Source organism: Nycticebus coucang, chromosome 18 (genome assembly GCF_027406575.1).
Source record: "Nycticebus coucang isolate mNycCou1 chromosome 18, mNycCou1.pri, whole genome shotgun sequence".
Classification (NCBI taxonomy): Eukaryota; Metazoa; Chordata; class Mammalia; order Primates; family Lorisidae; genus Nycticebus; species Nycticebus coucang.
This window is the reverse complement of record NC_069797.1, coordinates 50,833,647-50,848,562: the sequence shown is the minus strand read 5'-3', so window position 1 is coordinate 50,848,562 and position 14,916 is coordinate 50,833,647. Positions and strand designations below refer to the sequence as shown.

Here is a 14,916-nt window from a genome sequence, read left to right as displayed (position 1 = left end):
TTAGGGACTGAACATTCCTATTTAAGTTTGTAGTTAAAAAAAAAAAAAGAAACATTGAAATTTAGAAAAGTCAAAGTTAAATGCTTGCATCAAATACTTCAATAATTGTACCAGAAATAACATTAACTAGGAGGCCCAAAGTATAGAATAAGGGAGTAAGACATGGTAATGAAATACAGCAATTAATACTCAAGACTATAACTATGGTTCTCCCTTAATTATTAATTTTACCATAGTTTCTTCTTGTCTTGGAGTGAGACAAGAGGGAGTGATAAAGCCACACACATACAGGAAGGTGATATATAAAGAATTTCCTGGCTGGGCGCAGTGGCTCATGCCTGTAATCCTAGCACTCTGAGAGGCAGGACAATCTCTTGAACTCATGAATTTGAGACCAGCCTGAGCAAGAATCAGACACCAGTCCTACTAAAAATAGAAAAACTACATTAGGTATGATGGTACACCCCTGTAGTCCCAGCTATTTGAAGGCTGAGGCAGGAGGACTGCTTGAATCCAGAAATTTGAGGTTGCAGTGAGCTATAATGATGCCACTGTACTCTACCTGGGGCAACAGAATGTAACTGTTTCAAAAAACAAAAGATAACTTCCAAAAATAAAGTAATAAACTGAAATATGCTTAATATTACATCACAAAAATCTTTCTTTTGAATCATCAGGGCACAATCAGTAAAAGATATGTAACTGAGCTACGAAATTCAATGTATGACTTTATTCTTCAATTAATAAATGCTAATAGACTCTAGGTTGCTCTATATATTAAGAGTATTAAACTTTACAGCTTAAAGTATCTCTTTACAACTTTAAAGAGATACCCCTCTACCCCCAAATAGAGGGAATCTAGCAAAGACAGGGAAGAAAATAAAATAATTCATAAAGAGGGCCTAGGTTAATTAGCCCTTTAAAGGAACAACCTAAAACAAATTGTTCTCTAATAAAATGTTTGCATGAGGCTCAGCCCTTGTAGCACAATGGTTACGGCGCTAGCCACATGCACAGAGGATGGTGGGCTTGAACCCAGCTCGGGCCAGCTAAACAACAATGACAACAGCCAGGTGTCGAGGCAGGTGCCTGTAGTCTCAGCTACTTGGGAGGCTGAGGCAAGAGAATCACTTAAGCCCAAGAGTGGGAGGTTGCCGTAAGCTGTGACGCCATGGCACTCTACCAAGGGCGACATAGTGAGACTCTGTTTCAAAAAAAAAAACAGTTTGCATAAAAACTAAATTCAAAAACTTCATTCAAGCCCACCCGAGAAGTGCAAATTTAATGGACAATTTTAATATACAAAGGTCAATTTTGCTGCTAACTGGAGTGGAAGTGAGAGTAGGGATAGGGACTAAAATGACAAAGAGTTGCTAATGGAATGGAAGACAGTAAGTACAATGTTTTTGAAAAATCTTACCAGAGGAGAAAATGGCTCATGTACAATCACAGGCTGCTAAATGACATTGTGGTCACTGATGGATTGCATACATGACAGTAGTTCCATAAGATTATAATACCACATGTTTACTGGACCTTTACTATGTGTAGATATGTTTATAGATATACAAATGCTGACTATCATGTTACAACTGCCTACAGTACTCGGGAAGGTAACGTGCAGTGCAGGTTGGTTGCCTAGGAGCAATGGGCTGTACCACACAGCCTGGGTGTATAGTGGGCTGTTCCATCCAGGTTCTGTGTAAGTCACTCTGTGATGTTCACATAGCAATGACATCACCTAACAGGGCCTTTCTCAGACACAGCCCCATAGTTAAGTAATACATGCCTGTACTTTTATAGGTAGGATTTTTTTTCAAGTTGGAAAGAATAGAGAAGCAATGAGGGGGAATATCCAGAGAGAATGAAGGGAAGGGAATAAATGAAGACAAAGCAGAAATAGGCAGTAACCTCTTTCAGTCCACCATAATAATGCCAATTAGTGTGAGCATTTTGGCTGATTGAGATGATTTTGGTTCCTTTTATTTGTGTATTTTACCTAGTTTCCTAAGTTGGGGACCCATTATCATACCTTGACTGATATACAGGGGAGAGGTCTTCTGGGATTTGAACTCCCAAAGGATCTGTAAAGACATGCTCTGTGTACACACCAGCTTGGGAAATGTCTACAGTGTCTTCAGCTGACCCTGCATTGCCTTCTGTGGCTTCAGTTGCTTCTTCTGCTGTTGGAACATTTTCATCAACTTCATTGCTTTCTGGTTCTGTTTCTACAAAGTAAATAAAACACTCTTAACTATTCTTAGTTTGAGCTTTTCTCCTCTAATAAATTCTACCTACAAACCCCTCCTACAGGATTCCACTCCACCTGCCCACTCCTCCATGCTGTATCATGAGATTAATTCCTGATTGCATTTAATAGTCATTACAACAACTTCTTTCAAGCTCTTTCATCCTTGTTATCTTAAGATCGAAATTCTGTTCATAATGAGGGATCTGGGGTATCCTTAGACTCTAGGCAGATGGCATGTATTGGGAACAGATATACCTGGTGGTTTGTCTATCACTGGGGAAGCACCGTTGGTACTAGGGGAAGTGGCAGCTCCTGTCACCCCCTCTGCAGAACAACCAACCACTGTGATGCCTCCCAAAAGGCTGTCTGTCTCTGCTGAGCTGTTGCTTGTCATACTTCCACATAAAGATGCCTTGTCTACTTGACCAGATTCTAAAAGATCTTCTCCTGCAGGGTAGTCTGTTTCTCGTGCACCTGAAAGAGAAGACAAACCTTATTTTAATAGCTAAGTAAACTCCTACAAATAGCATTTAAAATGACAGTGTGCAGGTGAGATATATAGCTACTTGAATAGGTAGCATTAAATGTATTTAAACTTATCTTCAAAAAAGGAAAAGTTAATTTTTTTTTTTTTTTTTGTAGAGACAGAGTCTCACTTTACTGCCCTCGTAGAGTGCCGTGGCGTCACACGGCTCACGGCAACGTCCAGCTCCTGGGCTTACGTGATACTCTTGCCTCAGCCTCCCGAGCAGCTGGGACTACAGGCGCCCGCCACAACGCCCGGCTATTTTTTGGTTGCAGTTTGGCCAGGGCTGGGTTTGAACCCACAACCCTCGGTATATGGGGCCGGCGCCCTACTCACTGAGCCACAGGCGCTGCCCGGAAAAGTTAATTTAAAAATATAATTCTTCTATTAATTTAAGTGCAAATGAAAAACATGAAAATGCCAAAAATAACTTTTTTTTGAGACAGAGTCTCACTTGGTCACCCTTGGTAGATTGCCATGGCATCTTCAGCTCACAGCAACCTCAAACTCTTGGGCTCAAACTATCCTCTTGCATCAGCCTCCCAAGTAGCTGGGACTACAGGCGCCCACCACAATGCCTGGCTATTTTCAGAGACGGGAGTCTCACTCTGGCTCAGGCTGTTCTCAAACCTGTGAGCTCAGGCAATCCACCCACCTCGACCTCCCAGACTGTTGGAATTACAGGCGTGAGCCATTGTGCCCAGCCAACACTTCTGTTCTTTTTTTTTTTTTTTTTGTAGAGACAGAGTCTCATTGTACCACCCTCGGGTAGAGTGCCGTGGCGTCACACGGCTCACAGCAACCTCCAACTCTTGGGCTTACGTGATTCTCCTGCCTCAGCCTCCCGAGCAGCTGGGACTACAGGCGCCCGCCACAACGCCCGGCTATTTTTTTTTTTTTGTTGCAGTTTGGCCGGGGCTGGGCTTGAACCCGCCAACACTTCTGTTCTTAATGAGTTCCTTGGCATCCAAAAGAGGCCAAAAACAACCTAATTATATCTGAGAAGTCAGAAGGAAAAAAATGTTTTTTAATTATGAAAATTACTATTTGTAATACAGGCTTTTATCCACTACTATCAAAAATTAAATATCCTAAGTGTAGACAGTGATTTAGATATAACCAAAACATTTACAAAAGAAGCATTTATAGGCTCAGCACCCGCAGCTCAGTAAGCAGGGAGCCAGCCACATACACCGAGGCTGGTGGTTTGAGCCTGGCTGAGACCTGCTGAACAACAATGACAACTCCAATTGGAAAATAAGCCAGGCATTGTGGCGGGCACCCGTAGTCTCAGTTACTCGGGAGGCTGAGGCAGGAGAATCACTTAAGCCCAAAGAGTTTGAGGTTGCTGTGAGCTGTGATGCCATGATACTCTACCAAGGGTGACATAGTGAGACTCTGTCTCAAAAAAAAAAAAAAAAAAGAAAAGAAAAAAAGAGGCATTTGTAATACAAAGATAAACCTCCTCAGTTTCTTATTTATAAAAATTTTAATCATATCTCCTTAAAAATTTTAATTATAGTAAAATATATATAACATAAAATTTGCCATTTAAACTAGTCAGGTAATTCAGTGGCATTAATTAAATTCCCAATGTTGTGTAGCCATCATCACTATTTCTAAAACCTTTCCATTACCCTACACGGAAACTCCGAACCCATTAAATACCTCTTTATCCCTGCCTCCTTCACCCCAGTCCCTGGGAACCTCTAATCTATTTCTGTCTCTAAGAATTTGCCTGTTCTAGATATGCTTCATATAAGTGGAATCATTTAATATTTGTCCTTTTATGTCTGGCTTATTTCCTTTGGCACACTGTTTCCAGGGCTCATCCAGGTTTCAGCATGTATCAGAACACCTACTTATAGCAAATAATAATGTACTGCACACATAAAAACTTAAGAGGGTAGACATCATATTAAGGGTTATTACTACAATAAAAATATATATTAATTTTTTCTTTTTATGGCTGAATAATATTCCACTGTGTAGCTATATCACAAACCTCTTTAATTTTTTTTATGTTGAAAACATTAATTTTTATTTAAAACATATAGTGTCATGAGAAATCCAGTGAGGGGAGAATATAAATCAGAATTGTAAATGTTCCTTTTGAAAATGATGGTATACAAATCCTCCCTGAATCACTGTCAACGAAATCGTTGTCTTAATTTGATGCAGAAGGCAAGAGATGTGTCCAGATTGTCTCTGGATTCCTAATGCTTAAATCATTCCAATCTATGAGCACTCAAACACCACAAAACAGAAACACCTCAATCTTCTGCTCTATCTCCTAGAACAATCATCCTGGAAAGATGCTTTTTGTTCATCTTTAGGTCACCTCTGCACTCTGTAGGCCAATGGCTGTGGCACAGGAGCTACAAGTCCTTAATAGACTGACTCAGGGAAGAGCGTGATTTGGGTTTCCACCACTAGATGTTCCTCTCATCACATGATGAAGGACTCAAGTATTTTTTTCTATCTTATTTTCTGTAATCACCAAAATAGCCATTATCTCTTTTATTTTTTTTATTGTTAAATCATAGCTGTGTACATTAGTGCAATCAAGGGGTACAATGTGCTGGTTTCATATACAATCTGAAATATTCTCATCAAACTGTTCAACGTAGCCTTCATGGCATCTTCTTAGTTATTGTATGTAGACATTTGTATTCTGGATTTAGTAAGTTTCGCCTGTACCCATTCTAAGATGCACTGTAGATGTGGCCCCACCCATTGCCCTCCCTCCACCCCAACCTTCCCCCCTCCCTTCCCCTCCCTTGGCCCTTTCCCTATAGTCTTGTGCTATACTTGGATTATAGCCTTCATATGAAAGCCATAAATTAGCTTCATAGTAGGGCTGAGTACACTGGATACTTTTACAAACCTCTTTAATTTTTAAATTAATGTTTTAATATCATATATCGAATCCATAACTTTATTTATGTATTTATTTATTTATTGAGACAGAGTCTCACTATGTCACCCTTAATAATGTGTTGTGGCGTCACAACTCACTGCAACCTCAAACTCTTAGGCTTAAGTGATTCCCTTACCTCAGCCTCCCAAGTAGCTGGGACTACAGGTGCCCACCACAAAATCCTACTATTTTTTGGTTGTGGCTCCACCACAAAATCCTACTATTTTTTGGTTGTGGCTGTCATTGATGTTTTTAGCTGGCCCTGGTTGGGTTTGAACCTGCCAGCCTCAGTGTACGTGGCCAGTGCCCTACCAACTGAGCTAAAGGAACCACCCGAATCCAGAACTTTAGAAGACCATTCCTTACTAATCAACCTAAACAGCCCCTTGTCCTCTGCCTCCCAGTTATCTTCTCAAATTGCTACTGTTTTGTTTTCTTCATGGTATTTTTCACTATCTGAAAATGGTTTTTTCAAAGGTTTCCAGTTTATTTTCAATCTTCCCCAACTATAACACAAGCTCTATGAGAACAAGGTGCATAACTACATCTCCACCAGCCAAATCAGTTCCCAGCAGGAAGGAAGTGTGGATGGAGGGGAAAAAGGAAGGGCCAGAGACAGGCATGCCTCAGTCTCACCTGGTACACTTGCAATGCACAGAATATGGGAGTTGCAGACAGTGAAACTGTCCAAGATGTTGCCTGGCTGAACAGCATCAATGATGATAACTTTCGTGGCTGAATTAGTGCTGGTACAGATCCAAACTAGACTAGATAATTCTTCTTGATTTTTTAACTCCTTCTGCTGTTCCTAAGGAGATAAAGGAAAATGAATGAATGATATACGTATGCAAATATTCCTAAGGCTATGCTGTTATAATAAAAGGGAATACTATTTGAAAATTTATTTCCATATTATTTGGATGGGTAAAAATACAACTACTATCAATATTAATTAGTAGATTAAAAACCTAGTAGTGAGAGATCAGTGATAAAAAATGTTCTAATATTATGTTTGTGGCAGTGATTACATAGGTGTATACATTTGTCAAAACTCTGATCTGTACCCATTTCAAGTGTTCACTTTATTGTATGTAAATTATACCTCAATAAAACTAACTTAAAAGGGTGGTAGGGAAGAGTAAGCAAAGGCATAGTAATCCCAATCAGAAGTTGGACTTAGAAGTAAATTTTGGATCAATGAGAGCTAAACCAGGTCTCATAAACCAGGTCAAATGTTAATGTCCACTTACCTTAAGTTCCTGATCTAACTTATCTAAACTGCTCTGAGATGCACTTCGCTGTTTACTGCTTTCCATATCCAAACCAGCAACATCCTTGTAAAAGACACTTGCTCCAATGACAGAGCCACCATCTCTGGTCTTCCCACCAGATAAGTTGACTCCAACAGCACACCACAGCTTCTCAAGTAGGGGGGAAAAGGGGCATTTATTAAATCTAAAAGAAAACACTTTTCTTTTCACATTTTTTTATTTTCTTAAAATTCTAGTTATTTACACTTACAAAAAACAGTGTTTTATCTATAGGTCTTTAGTATAGTCTAAAACTTTTTTTGTTTGTTTGTTTGTTTTTATTTTTTGGCCGGGGCTGGGCTTGAACCTGCCACCTCCTGCATATGGGGCCGGTGCCCTACTCCTTTGAAAATTAGTATAGTCTAAAACTATAAAATGAACAAAATGAACAAGAGAAGTAGTATTTAAATTTTTTTGGCCTTAGGAAAAAACTTATCTAGATTTTAGGAAATGTTTCCTTTAAGTTCACTGTGAACTTACCTTCATTGATGTATCTTTTTCATCTAGAGGTCTGAGATAGACAGGCACAGGTAAATTTTTCATCTTATTTTCACCTTGACCATTGGTTACCTAATGGTGCAGAAGGGGAGAAGCCCTCATTAAAAATAGACTTTGTTTTTGTTTTTTTTTTGGAGGGGAGACAGAGTCTCACTATGTGAGACTGGCTCCCTATTCCATGTGCATGTGGCTGCCGCTCTAGCCACTGAGCTACAGGCGCCAAGCCTAAAAATGGACTTCTTACAGAATCACTGAGACATGGGAAAGCACTGTTATTACATGTTTACTCCTTAAAATCAAGTTTAAGTTGATTCTGTCATTCTTATTTAAAAATAAATAGAAAAATCAAGTAGCAATTACATAAAATAAACAAGACGGTATGGGAAGTCAGAAGACAGGCACTAATTCGAATGCATGTGCACCAATGTGTTGTACACAGATGTGTGAGTCTTCTAGGAGTAGGACATATGGAGTAGGCCAAGTTCCTGAAGACCTCAAGTTTTTTTTTTTTTTTTTTGAGACAGAGTCTCACTATATTGCCGTTGGTAGAATGCCGTGCAGTCACAGCTCACAGCAACCTCCAACTATTGGGCTCAAGTGATTCTCTTGCCTCAGCCTCCCAAGTAGCTGGGACTACAGGCACCCACCACAGCGCCCGGCTATTTTTTGGTTGCAGTTGTCATTGTTGCCCAGGCCAGGTTCAAACTCTCCAGCCTCGGTGCACGTGGCTAGCACCGTAACCATTGTGCTACGGTCACTGAGCCAAGACCTGAACTTAAGGGAACTACTTGAAAGCCTTCATGCCAATGGTTTTTAAAACTTAAAATTTAAATAATGATCCTGGTTTTCAAAATATCACCATCCTCAGCACTGCTCTAACATGTGCTGAGTCCAGGCAGCTGGAAGTGGGCAGGCTTGTGGTGTGTACTGCAATTCCTCACACAGAAGCATATTCCCTCACCCTGTTACTCCCCACCGGATGTTCTCACCACGTTCGCACGTTACCTGTTTGTACTTCTGAGGCAGACTCCAGCCAAAAGCCTGCACTCTACCATCTTCCTTCTGAACATGTGCCTTTACCTGACGGTACTGTTCTCTCTTTTGTTCTCTGCGTAAGGCTAAACTGGCTTCAGTTCTACAAGGATGAGAAGATTTCCTTTTCAAATTCAGTGAATACAACAGCTTTATCTTTCCTTTCCAATCATAAGAGTAAAAACAACAACAACAAAAATTACATGATTTCAAATTTATTCAGAATACAACAGCTTTAAAAAGTGTTACATTATGGAGCTGGGAGTGGTGGTTTGGGCCTGTAGTCTCAGCTACTCGGGAGGCTGAGGCAAGAGGATCACTTGAGCCCAAGAATTTGAGGCTGTTGTGAGCTATAATGCCAGGGCACTCCCCCCAGGGCAACAGAGACTGTGCCTCAAAAAAAAAAAAAAAAAATGTTACTCTAAAGCTGGGCTTTTTAAAGTTTGCGTAGTGCCTAAGCTTTAACAGGTTAGGAAGTAGCTCTTTACACCATGTGTTAAATTGAATCATCAACCATCAGATTTCTATTAGGATTTATTTATTTATTTATTTATTTTTGAGACAGTTTCTCATACTATCACCCTGGATAAAATGCCGTGGCATCATTACAGCTCACAGCAACCTCAAACTCTTGGGCTTGAACAATTTTCTTGCCTCAGCCTCCCAAATAACTGGGACTATAGGCGCCTGCCACAATGCATGGCTAATTTTTTCTAGTTTTAGTAGAGACAGGGTCTCACTCTTGTTCAGGCTGGTCTTGAACACCTGGCCTAAAGCAATCCACCGGCTAGGGATTATAGAGTTGTGAGCCACCATGCCCGGCCTCTATTAAGTTTTAGATGTTCGCCACATGAAAGGGAAAAATTCTTAAATATTTTTGGCTCCTCCTTTTTTATTCATTCAAGAAATATTTATTGAGAATTTTCTAATGCCAAGAAATAGTGCTAGAAGTATCTAAAAGACCAATAAATCAGTATTTCCCTAGGAAGATAATATTGGTCAAATTTTAGATTCCATTAACTGGTTTTAGACAACAAAAATGAAATTGATTTGGTAAGCTTTGGAGCTATGGAATTAAATATTATGAAAATCATTTGCCTTTCTTTTGGCCATTTAAACTTTCGTGAGGTGACGTGCTATGTATGCCACAGTTAACAAATCTACCTCTAAGTCAGATACTTTATAGACACTGTATAATTTAATCCTAACAGCATTGAGATTAATTATCAGACTCATTTCACAAGCAGAGAAATTGGGGCACTGAGAGGGTTGATTTGACTAAGTGTATGTACCTAATGAGTAACAGAGTTAGAATGAAAACCAAATATTTTTACCCTCAAAAGAAATGTTCAAACTTTTAGGACAAAGGCTGACATAAGCCTTTAACATTTCTTTTTAATATTTATCAATGTTGTCATACCAGCAAAAAGGAGGCATTTAAAACTGAAATGTAACTTTCAACTTTCATAAAAAAGTGCTGACTAGAAGAAATTTACTTAAAGGTAGCCAAGCTACAGAAATAGTTTTTATTTTTAATACATCTAAACTCAATCCTCATAGCTGATATCATGAGCAGCAGGAGTATTTTGAACCATTAACTTATTTAGGGCATAACCATTAAGTCTAGAGAATACTTACTCTTCACTAAGGAAATCAAAAGCTTTGGACTTATCCCCTGGAAGCTGAGATAAGGTGCTGCTTCTCTTCTTGACAGAAGGAGTAACATGAGAGGTGGGAGCATTGTACTTCAGATTAACAGGTGGTTCAGGCTTCTTAGCCGTGTTACTTGAGGAGCTGAAAAGTCGGCTGAAACTAAATAGAAAAAGTGTGGGTGTGTGATATGCACTGTGAGGAACAATCTATGATTTTCCACAAACTTTTATGCTTAAGAAAATTCCAAAGCACTTTTACAAGGCAATGAATTAGAAGCTGGCAAAAGCAAGTTTTTGTAGGTGCATGCTAAAGGTTTAACAACAACTCACAGCCAAACTCAGACATTCAGGGAAGGGAAACTATTGCTTAGAAGGGCAGGTGCCAGTTCTATAATTAGCAATTTCCATAATGAAAGAAAGAAGCTCTTGAGTATAGGGAACTTGTACTGAATAAATAAAATGGTTCCTTTAGCTTGTTCCTGTTGGGTGTAATATAAAGTTGGTTGTTAAATAGCAAAGTTATAGCTGCATGATTTGAACAGAAGTATAGTATGCCAGTTCTAGAAATAGCCTGTTATGAAAAAGTCCTAGAACACATACGGGTTAACACACACCTTATACATTTTCCTATTAAGCTTCATTTAACTAACCACTTTCGTGTCCACTTTAAAAAAAAATGCCACTTCTATTAAATTGCAGATTCACCCAAAAAAGGGGGTGGTGGTGTAAATTTTAACCATAGTAAACACACAGTACTTCTGGCACAAAATAATTCAAGCCCAACATGTGCAGATATGCACTACTCAAACCCCACAAACACTAAATTTCTAATCTCCACTGTGTGAGGTTCCTTACAACCACACAATCAGTAACTTATTTAATTTAATGGGGATTCAGGTAATTATCCACCCTACAAATAATTCCCCCATTCCTTATAGGAATATAAAAGAAAAGCACAATGGGACTATGATATTTTGGGGTTTTTTTCCCCCAATATCATATATGGGCCTTTGTGTCTAAGCAATATATACATATAATCAGTCAACATATCCGAAAAGGGCCATGGAACCTAAGAAATGCTAATGGAGATTTGCTGGTGAAAAGGGCCACGGAACCTAAGAAATGCTAATGGAGATTTGCTGGTTCTTAGGAAATTAGCAAATTCAGGAACTAAGGGGAAATGTTCTGAGATAACATTTGCATTGTCAATGTCTATGTCAACCTCTGTTGATTGTTTCTACAATAAAAAGTATTTTACAACTAAAAAAAAATAATAATTCCCCCATTATTTTATTAAATTTAGCAGCGGATTGCCATTGCATCAAATGCATAACCAACATGATGCAGCTTACGACAGCTTATCTTTTGTCCTCAAGAACAGCCTTACCGAGTTGGTACACTATATATTAAAAAGAAAAAGTTCAGTTAAGCTACTGAATTTTTTTTTTAAATGAAAGAAAATGTACACAAAATCATTTTTGAAAATAAATTTTAATTGTAATCTTCTTGTCTCAAAGCGCTGTTTAATGTCTTTTTTTGGTTTGTTTTGTTTTTTGATACTTACAACTGCCAGATGCTTGACCTTTTTTTTTCCTGCATGGCTGGATTTTCTCGTGATGCCCTATATAAAAAGAACAGAAAAGACAAAATAAAGGAAAAGAGAAGAAAAGAGGAAAAAAAGAGAGGAGAGAGAAGAGAAAGAGAGAGGGAAGAAGGGAGGGAAGGAGAGAGGGAAACAGAGAGAGGGAAATGGGGAGGGAGGGATGGAGGAAGGGAAGGGAAGGAAAGAAAGAAAGATATGTGTTATCAGTGAGGCGTTCTAGCTTTCTACCTAAAGAACAAAGGACCCAAGAAATGTATGGGATACATAAAGGAGAATCAGCAATTAATTTCAGTAAATACTATAGTTACTTTGACCTACCACATGTCAGTCAATTTGCTAAAGCTAATGTAATACCACTAATGTTAGGTAATTGCCCCAGAAAAGCCCCTCCTACTTTCTACAGACCAAGATTAACTATGGCCTGCCCCTAATGCCTCTTCCAGCCAGGGCAGTAACTCCTTATTGGCTATTCTACCCTCCCATCACCATTCTAAGACTTCCCCTAACTGAACCTATGTAACTCTCTCTCCATGCGTGCTCTCTTTCTCTCCCTTCTCTCTCTCCGTCTCTCCCCACCTTTCCTCTCTCTCTCTTTTCTCCCCTCTCTCTCTTTCTTTCCTCACTCCTCCTTGGTGTCGTCCTGCAACATCCCCCCTCACCAATAAAGACCTTTCGTACAAGCTTTGGTGGTCTATGAGATCTCTGCCGGTTGAGTGGCCCCCCTTTTCAACTAAGATAAATAAAATACCATCCTTTCCTCAAGGAGCTCAGTCTACTCATAGAAGGCTGTTATCTGTGATAGATAGCCAACATGCATACATGATAATACTTCAACATTGTTATTAAAGAAATATCCTTTAACTCTTCCTTTTATCAAGATATTGCCTACTAAATGCAGAATACAAATGCCTACATACAGTAACTAGGGAAATGCCATGAAGGCTGCGTTGAACAGTTTGATGAGAATGTTTCAGATCGTATATGAAACCAGCACATTGTACCCCTTGATTGCACTAATGTACACAGCTATGATTTAACAATAAAAATAAATAAATTAATTAAAAAAAAAAGATATTGCCTTGTAAATCCCTATTTTTACCTAAAATATATACTCTCAGCTTTCACAAAACAGCCTGTAACTTTACTGTTCTGATGGGTCATTTTTCACAGGACTCTATCACTGAAAAGATGGCCAGGGAAGGGAAGAGAAGAGGATAAACTGAACTGACAGGTAATTCAACAAAATTTCAGGTAACAGGGCCTTCCAAACTGATTTAGTAAGATGGCAAGAATTCTGCATCATGATCAGAGCTCCCTTTTCACTTTTTTTTTAAAGAACTAAATTTAAAACATTTTTAAATTTAATGAACAAGTTAAAAGGAAGCTGTAATTTGATTTCCTTTCACTTGTTGACTACCACTTAGCTGCTAAGAGTTAAAAAGAGCAATGAAAAGTAGAGTCTGCCTATATGCTTTTGGTTTTTAAAATATTTATTCAGTATTACTTAATATCCATTACATACTGCAATTAAGAACACACTTCTTAGTTTGTTAGTTTCCTTACCCAATCTGATCTCCTTTCTTCTTGGCAGGGATAAACAATATGGTTACGGAAAACTGTAAAGTGTTATTACACAAAATACTTTCTTCTAGTATGGAATTGGTACAAGATCCATAAACTATCCAAAAAAAAGCCTGGCTATTTTTTTTGTGTTGTTGTAGTTGTCCTTGTTGTTTGCAGGCCTGGGTGGGTTCAAACCCGCCATCCCTGGTGTATGTGGCCTGTGCCCTAGCCACCAAGCCATAATTTATAAACTTTTCATGAGAACTTTTTATTACTGTTACTAAGAATATGACCATTAGATGGCAGTATTAGATGAGATTTAAGAATCAACTGACTTAAGATGTCAATGGAAGGTGTACTTTGCATGAATAAGTTAGAAAATGAGAAAAATCACAGGAAGACACTGAGTAAAAATAATTTATTTTCCTGTGTTGCAGATAAAATTTTGATTTTACCACAAAGGAAGTATCAATTTCTATTCTTTTGAAAAATGACCATCATTCCTAAATAATAATTGCCTTTTGGAGGTTGCAGGAATATCCTCCAATATCCCTTACTGGCCCAAAAGTTACCCACTTTAACTATATTACCATTTCCAACTGTTATTTTACAAAGTCTCTCCCAGTAAACAAAGAAAGAGACTTAGATCCTTAAGACACAACTTTAGTCCTGAATAAAGTAATATTCAAACCTAGAAATCAACAGTAGGGAAACACTATAGAACTTCTCATACAAACCGAATCATCTCTGTCCATCGAACAGCTTCTTGAAGCTCCATCAATCTTTCTTTATACTGGTTTCTTTCCATAAGAACACGGGCCATTTCTACTCTAGTAAACCGTTTCCTCTGGGCTGTGGGAATATCACTCTATAATGACAAGAAAATGACAGATCACTCTGGGAGCCTACATATGTTTTGGTATCAATCTCAGACTTAAGCAAAATCTTTTAGTTTTTAAATATTCCTTAATTACTAATCTAAAAAAGCACCTAAAGAAAAATGGCCTTATAAGAAATCAATAAGGGGGTAGGAAGAAGGTATTAAAACCTAGTTAACAGGCACAATGAACACTATTTGGGTGATGGGCACATTAACAGCCCTGACTAAGGCATTATTAAAGCTATCCATGGAACACAAAAACATTAAAAAAGTTACTAAAAATAAGAAAAATGGCCTGATAAAAATAAAATTGACAAAGAGATTTAAGTAATTACTTATGTCTGAAAAGATAAAAGGTAGGCAATTTAATTTCTGAATGTAAACACATTTGAAAATATAAATAATAATAGATTTTGAACTAAAATAAAAAATTATAACTGGTATCTACATAGATTTTTTTTATGTTCTTTTAAGTTCTACTTGGACATACTACTCTAACCCTATTTTTTTTTTTTTTTTTTTTGAGACAGAGTCTCAAGCTGCCCCCCTGGGACAGTTGGAGGTTGCTTATAGCTTATAAGCTTATAGCTCAAGAGATCCTCTTGCTTCAGTTTCTCTATTTTTTTTAGTAGAAACAGGGTCTGCTTTTGCTCAGGCTTGTCTCAAACTCGTGAACTCAAG

General features: G+C 38.3%; 1 protein-coding gene across 7 annotated transcripts in view; it reads right to left on the bottom strand.

The window, feature by feature from the left end:
- SPAG9 (sperm associated antigen 9) overlaps window positions 1–14,916 on the bottom strand; it is a 156,158-nt gene that overhangs the window by 25,138 nt on the left and 116,104 nt on the right. For all 7 annotated transcript variants that reach the window (XM_053568398.1, XM_053568400.1, XM_053568399.1 and 4 more), the window contains 9 exons: window positions 14,093–14,223; window positions 11,754–11,810; window positions 10,176–10,349; window positions 8,511–8,640; window positions 7,488–7,577; window positions 6,948–7,115; window positions 6,334–6,505; window positions 2,507–2,725; window positions 2,033–2,228 (listed from right to left, as the gene is read on the bottom strand). In XM_053568398.1, the coding sequence (XP_053424373.1) occupies window positions 2,033–2,228; window positions 2,507–2,725; window positions 6,334–6,505; window positions 6,948–7,115; window positions 7,488–7,577; window positions 8,511–8,640; window positions 10,176–10,349; window positions 11,754–11,810; window positions 14,093–14,223 (1,337 nt within the window). The remainder of the gene's footprint in view (window positions 1–2,032; window positions 2,229–2,506; window positions 2,726–6,333; window positions 6,506–6,947; window positions 7,116–7,487; window positions 7,578–8,510; window positions 8,641–10,175; window positions 10,350–11,753; window positions 11,811–14,092; window positions 14,224–14,916) is intronic.